General features: G+C 50.1%; 1 protein-coding gene across 1 annotated transcript; it reads right to left on the reverse strand.

Moving 5' to 3' along the window:
- Positions 1 to 2,838: 2,838 nt before the first annotated feature.
- LOC123129457 (probable protein phosphatase 2C 48) lies at positions 2,839 to 6,539 on the reverse strand. The gene is made up of 4 exons (XM_044549616.1): positions 5,823 to 6,539; positions 3,982 to 4,399; positions 3,682 to 3,905; positions 2,839 to 3,597 (listed from the first exon to the last, which is right to left on the reverse strand). Exons 1-4 carry the CDS (start codon positions 6,015 to 6,017, stop codon positions 3,415 to 3,417), a joined length of 1,020 nt encoding a protein of 339 aa, XP_044405551.1. The 5' UTR covers positions 6,018 to 6,539; the 3' UTR covers positions 2,839 to 3,414.
- Positions 6,540 to 7,588: the final 1,049 nt, after the last annotated feature.

The following is a 7,588-nucleotide window of genomic DNA, read 5'->3' on the forward strand; positions in this document are numbered from 1 at the left end:
GATGATTTTACACATGGAAAATCCCCATTGGTCGGGGCTGTTAACGGGTTATCGGATCCAAAACCCGACCCGATAGCTTAACAGCGTTCCGTTGCGGTGGATGTCATGTGTCGGTCACCCTTGACGAAAGCACTTCTGTGACGCGTGATTTATCGTCATGGAAGTGGACACTTCCGTGATGATAATTTTGGTAATGTCATGGAACACTTCTACGACAACACAGGTATGACTATCTTGATTCTGTCATAAATTTGTCATGGATGTACATGCATGACAAAAAACGCGACCTACTGTGACAAACACGTATCATCACGGAAGTGTAGTTTTTTGTAGTGAAAGCTTGCGAGCCGATTCGCCTGGTTGCTGGATTATGTGACTTAAGTCGCCAGCACCCGGTGGTCGGACATAAGTGCCTTGAAAGTTGGCCCGAAGAGCATCTTCCAAATCTTCCCATGTTCCAATGGAGTTTTCTGGGAGGTTGTTCAGCCAGTGCTGTCATGGTCCTTTCAGCTTTAGAGGAAGGCATTTAATGGCATGGAGGTCATCCCCACGAGCCATGTGAATGTGGAGAAGAAAATCTTCAATCCAGACGGCTGGATCCATCGTTCCATCATGTTGTTCGATGTTTGCGGGTTTAAACCCTTTCAGAAATTGGTGCTGCATTACCTCATCGGTGAAGCATAAAGGGTGTGCATCCCCTATATATCGCACAAAGTCGCGGCGGAGGTCGAATGACATCTGAGTTCGGTTCTGATCCCGAATATAGTAATGGTCGTCACACTGGGTTTCATAGCCGTTGTCTCACGCCGGGGCACGGCCTCTTGATCCGTAGATTGATCTAGTCTGGCTAGATTTGTTGGCTAGGTCACGTTGCAAGTCGTGTGTGTATCCCGCAGCTGTTGTCTCCCTACCTCTTCGACGAGGGGGTGCGGGCTGGTATTCGCCTTGATATGCCGCTTTATCCCGTCCACGTGGTGGTCGGTCTGGTTGATCTGCCTGAGTATTTCGACGGTATTGGCTCAAGATTTCATCGTCGAATTGTGGCAACAGCTTGCGCTTGGGGTAACTTTTGGCAGGTCGCTCGTGGCCGTACTCCTCGGCGGCCAGGACCTTAGTCCACCTTTCATTGAGCGTGTCCTGTTCAGCTTTGAGCTTCTGATGTTTCCTTTTCAGGCTCCGTGCTGTGGCGATGAGCTGTCGCTTGAAGCGTTCTTGTTCGAGGGGTTCCTCTGGGATGATAAAGTCTTCGTCACCGAGGCTAACGTCCTCTTTGGAATCTGGCATATAGTTGTTGTCTTCCGAATCTTCATGATCAGCGTGTTCGGGACTATACTGACCCTCTTCCCTTTCGTCTTGTTCGGATGTGGGCTCAACAGGGTATTCAGGATCTTCGACATCATCCGGAGTCTCATTGTCACCGGTGTCGGTATTACTATCCTTCGCCCGATGTGATCGTAAGCGGCGCCGCTGACGTCGGCGCTTTGGTGGTTTATCGACGGGTTTGTCCTCATCAGGGTTCTGATTATCCTCGTCGTCCTTTTTATCAAGAGTGTCCACCATGTATACATCATAGGTTGAAGTAGCCGTCCAATACCTGTGACGGGTGGGACTTGGCTCGGTTCGGCATCAGCATCGTCGTCCATACCGTCAATGTCTTCGGATGCGTAGTCCAACATGTCGGTTAAATCCTCGACAGTGGCTATTAAGTGGGTGGTGGGTGGGGCATAAAGTTCCCCGCTTTTAGCCCCCAGCCCGAGCTGGGTACAGTTCGGAGGCAAAGACTCCATGATGGCGAGAGACTGCATTAATCCTAATGCTTCATCTAGGAGCGAAAGCTGGACTGGAGACAGTGGATCTGCAGGGCTGAGTTTGGCATGGGACACCTGATTGGACCCAATGAGCACAGACCTCGACAATTCAGAGTGGTCGTCCAAAGGCAAGTCCAAGATTGCATCTGAGTCTTCGGTCGGGAGTTCCATGAGGGGAAGGAGTCCGGCGGGGCTAACGCTCCTGTCTTTGGATGATACGACCCGCCCCGGATCTAAGGCCGGGGCGGGTATGAGTGTTGACCCCTGAATGGGATCTAATAGGGGATCCGAAAAGCCTTCTTGATGGGGGCACAGGGCGGCAGCCGAGGCCACGAACCCCTCGAAGATTAGATCTCCGCGGATGCCAGCGGTGTAGTTCAGGTTTTCAAACCTAATTTGGTGGCCAGGGGCGTAACTGTCGACCTGCTCGAGGCGGCTGGTCGAGTTGGCGCGAAGCACGAAGCCACCGAACACAAAGACCTGTCAAGGTTTCCCTAGACACGACATCATTGTTGATGAAGAGGTGAGCCATCAACCCTTCTGTCGATGATACAGCGGAGCTCTCAATGAAACCACCAATGTCGGTGTCAAAAACGGCAGATCTCGAGTAGGGGGGCGCAAGCTATATGACTGAGGATCGATGGTAACTATGATCAAAAGGACACATTGTTTACCCAGGTTCGGGCCCTCTTAATGAAGGTAAAACCCTACTCCTAACGGTCAAACAAATGGTCAAACAATTAGAGCTCTTACGCATCGGGCCCACCCGCCATAATTGTGATCAATTGATAAGTACTCGGCGTTTTGGGTTTTTCGAAACAACCGACCCCTGACTTGGTAATTATCTGAGAAACAAACATCTCCTCCCACTCAAAGTGCATCGCCGAAAATCCTGAAATAAATCCCGAAATAATGCGAGTACCATGATTTGAACCCTGATGGGGTGGGGATACCACTGTCTACCTAACCATCTCAACCACATGTTGGTTCGCATAGTAGTAGTACATCTGACATGATAAGCACGGGGATGTGTCATGTAATTAAGCCCTTTTTATTTTTTATTTTCTTCGTGATGAGCACAGGGAAGAGGGGTACTTTGGAGAATACATGTGCATGCAGGTGCGCGCCACATGCACGCGATCGGATGTCGATCACGTTCTGTCCGGCCACCTGTGCATGCGCAGTCCAAATGCGTGGACACGGCCGTAACGTGTTGCACCTGCACGCCATACACGCCCATACGTGCCTATCCTTCCGTTCCCATTTCCCAGATCCCGGGCGATCAATCATGGGCATGCATGGCATTCGCTGTAAGATGCCTCGGTCAGATATTTTTCTGGGCCACCGTTCAGATCGCAGCAGCTGTCTCGGGGTGACAATCGGAGCATATCGTCCTCATCTTTCGGTCATCCACCACCGGCAGCAGTTACTTTCGCCCACCGTCCAGGCGTCCCGATCACCAGCCGAACTACCGCACGCTCTCATCTCATGACCTGCAGTTATCATTCGATCTCTGACCGCGACGTCTGCACTCACTCTACCAAGAGAAGGACGGGCATCTCTCTCTTCCTGGTCCACAGGGCAATGCGGGGACGATGCTGTCCGTCTACGATGGCGGCGAGTGGTGGAGGAAGAGGCAGATCGCCGAGCAGTCGTCGACGGCGTAGCCCCGCCGCTTGCGCCTCCAGGCGCGGACGGCGCACTGGACCAGACGCTTCGCCGCCTTCTCCCTCTCCGGCGTGTCAGCCACGATCTGCACCGCCTCGCCGTTGGAGACCACGTCCCAAACCTGCCACCAGTTTTCCACGTCCATCAGATGATGCAGTAGAGCGCATAAATATGATATTATCGAGAGCAAGAATTTGTCGCTTACCCCGTCGGTGGCCAGGATGACGAACTGGTCCCGGGCGGTGATCCTCCTCTGCGTCACCTCCGGCGCCGAGATGACGCCGTAGTCCTTGACGCAGTAGTCGCCGAACGCACGCGACATGGCGAGCCCCGGCGCCTCCCGGTCGGGCAGCCACACCCGGTGCACGCCGGGCTCGTCCTCGTGGCAGTGCACGCGGCCCTTGCACTGCAAGATGCGCGCCTTCTCCTCTGCAAAATCAGATTTGGCTGCGAGTGAGCAACGGCCTTCTCATCAAGCATCCTGAATGTGCAGCAGCGTACTTACGAAGCAGGTTGGGTTTGAAGTCGACGGTGAGCTGGATGGCGGCGATGCTGCCGTCGTCCGACGTGGTGCCAAGAACGGCTCGCGAGTCGCCCACGTTCGCGATCACCATCGTGTCACCCTTCTTGACGACGGACAGCGCCGTGGAGCCACTGTTGACGGCGTCGAGACGGCGGCTGCGGCGGAGCTCTTCGTCCACGGCAGCGGCGGCGGCCAGGTAGGACTGCTTCCAGAGGTCGAACTGGCAGTGGCCGAGCTTCTTCTCGCCGTCGACGAGCGACGCCAGCGTGACGGCCTCCTGCCAGCGGCACAGCAACGACGGCGGCAGCGAGTCCCGGACGGCCTTGGAGACGTAGTGGCCCCACTGGCCGTGGCCGTCGAAGATGCCGCAGAAGATAGTGTCCTCCTGGCATCCGAATCCCTGAAGAAAAGTAGTGTATATTTCAGTTTGACTAGTCGAGGAGTATTTTCATTTGTTGGCATATTGACATTTACATCGAATCACACTTTTGGTTGGCCTGGCCTAATGCGATTTTTATTTTTTTCCTCTTGCAACCTGTATTCATTCGGCAGTGCAGTTTAGGACTGTAGGTAACGTACCATACCCCTTTCTGCCATCGCAGTCAGCCTCCATTTCAACAAGCCACATTGGATTCAGAAAACCAAGAAACCGAACACCGTTTTTTCTCCAACAAACCAAGACGCGTAGTAAGATGCCCTTTTGGCATGGAGTACTGTAGAAGCCAAAAGCAAGCGCCATATCCAAGGACAACGTGAACAACATGCTACAAAACCTATGCCTAGATAAGCCACGTATCACTACTTACATCAGTGAGCCTGCTTAATTAAGGGCCAACATCACTACTCCGTTTGGCATTGCTCGTTAGATTGTAAGTATATAAAACAAAATTTTACCCGTTTCTTTCTATGTACTCCCTCAGTCTCAAAATAAGTGTCTCAACTTTGTACTAGTTCTAGTACAAATTTGTACTAAGCTCAAGACACTTATTTTGGGACGGAGGGAGTATTTTGTAAGAAACATATCTATGTATGTTTCTTATAAAATACATACTTTTCTATTTTTAGCTTTGTATTTGTGCATTTGTTATATAATCAATTGTTCTACGATTTCGGTTCATAAAAGAAACATATCTATGTTTCTGTACTTTTTCTAGCACGTAACAAAATGTTTTTTTCTGGAAGAAACTTATCTTTGTTGGCGTGTATATTCTTTTTTCTGGCATATTACAAACTAAATTCAGCATAATACGGCGCAAAGATAGACTGAGTCTAAGTTGTATTGAAGACTTCCCGCAGTAACAAGAAAAACTCTGTACTGAAGAGTACAAGACGGACTAAAACACCTCGCAAAAACAAAGAGAAATTAGAAGGAAAAAAAATGATTAGGCACACGGCGGGGAGAGGTTCGAACCCCATATTTTAGGAAGCCGTTTGATTTATTCTGTGGTCAGAAACGAGAACAAGCCAGCGACTAGTCCCAAGAACTGCCTACTCTTTTGGACAGGGCCAACGAACCATGACAACATGCACAATATCTTCTTCGCTTGCAAAGAAAAGAACAGCACACAATCTGTTTGAAACGCTGGAATAAAACTGGTTCCTGTTTAAACTCTTGATGAAAAGATTCACCAAAAGAACTCCGCGTTGGGTGCTGAGCTCCACAAGATACTACTACGTATACGAAACTCCTACGTATATGGCGCCAATGATTGCCACGACCATGAGCATAGAATTTCACGTGGAACAGAGCATCAACATGTAGCGACAGGATTACGAAGCAGAGCAGAGCAGAGGCGATGGATGGATGGATGGAAGGAACTCACCTCCCAGACGACGGAGCAGTCCTGGTTGGTGCCCTTCTCGCCGCGGCGAGACCACACGGCGGCCAAGGTCCCGGAGCCCTCGCCCCGCAGCGTCCCCGACGTCCGCAGCACCGTCCCCTGCGGATCCTCCTCCTTCCTCTCTTTTCCAGCCATCGACCGGGCCAGTCCCTGCAGCAGCGACGACAGCTGCCGCATTCTCGCTAGCCCAAAGAAACAGCCCAAAAGAATTCGGCGGCGCAAGAGTTTCTTCTCTCTCCCCTGCTCTCTAGTTTCTGGGTGACCGACGACACTGCTGGTGGTGTGCACGGGCAAGGACAGAGCACTGACCGGCCATGGCGATGGGTGGATAGGATAGGGAGCTCGCTCGGGCGGTTTCTTTAGCTTAGGAGATGTGCTGATCGACTGATCGTTTCTCCTGGATCTTTCTTGTTCCCGGGAGTTTCTTCGGATTGAAGAAACGATCGAGCTTGGACTGGAGATATGGATAGGATCGGTCGATCAGTTTATAATTTCACTTAAGCAAGAAGGGGGGAGCAAGCAAGGATTGGGAAGCGAGGGTCGTGTTGTGGTGTGAGGTGTATCTCGGGAGGGAGCTTTTAAAGGAGAGGAGAGCTGGAGAGGTGAGTTGGGGAAGAAGAGGTGGGATGAAGAGCCGGGCGGGCGTGCAGTGGAAGCTACAGGAAGGAAACATGCAAACCGAGGGCGAGGCAGCAACACGATCGAAGATGCTTGTTTGCCCGAGGAAAGGACGGGTATATGTTCTCGGAGACCGACTCGGCGTATTCCGTTCCGTCAACAGCTTTTCGTTGTTGCGTTTTGTCCCCGTTCCGTTCTGGAATGTGCCATGATGCCGCCTGCCGGGGCATCATGGGCAATGGCATGTACAAGGCCGGTAGAGTGGATGAGATCTTTTCCGAAGTTGTTATGGACATTTTTTTTGAGGGGAGTTGTTATGGACATTTAAAGATTAGTTTTAGATGAATTATCCGTCGAGGAAAGATCTAAATCAAAAGCTAGTGTTTGTGTGTTTTTTTCAAATGAAAGCCCGTATGTTTTAATGTAGAAATATTTTGTACTTGCATTATGTGTGAACAGAGAGAGTGTGTATGTACGCTGCATCATAGCAGTTGCAACAATTAAATTGGGGCATACTTTTAGTAAAAAAAACATATACTCGAACAGCCATGTAATATAATGTGCATTGATTTTAGCAACTGGAAGGCTTTCATAAACTTTAACAAAGTTTATAGAGAAAATTATTTATACCCTCTGTTAGATAATAACGAGAAATAAATGAGACAGAGAGACACGGATTTTTACGTGGAAACCCTTGCGGGAGAAAACCACGGACGCACGAAGGCGCAATCACTATAATGAAGAAGTATTACAAGCACGAGACGACAAGCCGTCTGAGGTGCGACTACATGGGGTATATAAGAGGGCAATACATGAGAGTCCTTAGAGGACAAGTAAACGAGTTGGACTCGTACGCGTCGACGCCAATGCAAAAGGCCCACACCGTATGTGCTACGTCTAGTCCAATACGGTACTAGAATTTAGATCATAATTTAACAATCTCCACCTTGATCCAAATTCCCTCTTGTAGTCGAAGAAAGTGAATAACTTCATCCAAATCAACATAAACACCTTGTGCGTCAAAATCCATAGGACTAGTGAGAAATACCAACTAAGCCTGAGCAAAGCTCAAATTTATTGATAGGAACTGGCTTTATCATCATATCAGCAGGATTATCATGAGTACTTAT

The sequence above is a fragment of the Triticum aestivum genome, chromosome 1B (genome assembly GCF_018294505.1).
Source record: "Triticum aestivum cultivar Chinese Spring chromosome 1B, IWGSC CS RefSeq v2.1, whole genome shotgun sequence".
NCBI classification, from domain to species: domain Eukaryota; kingdom Viridiplantae; phylum Streptophyta; class Magnoliopsida; order Poales; family Poaceae; genus Triticum; species Triticum aestivum.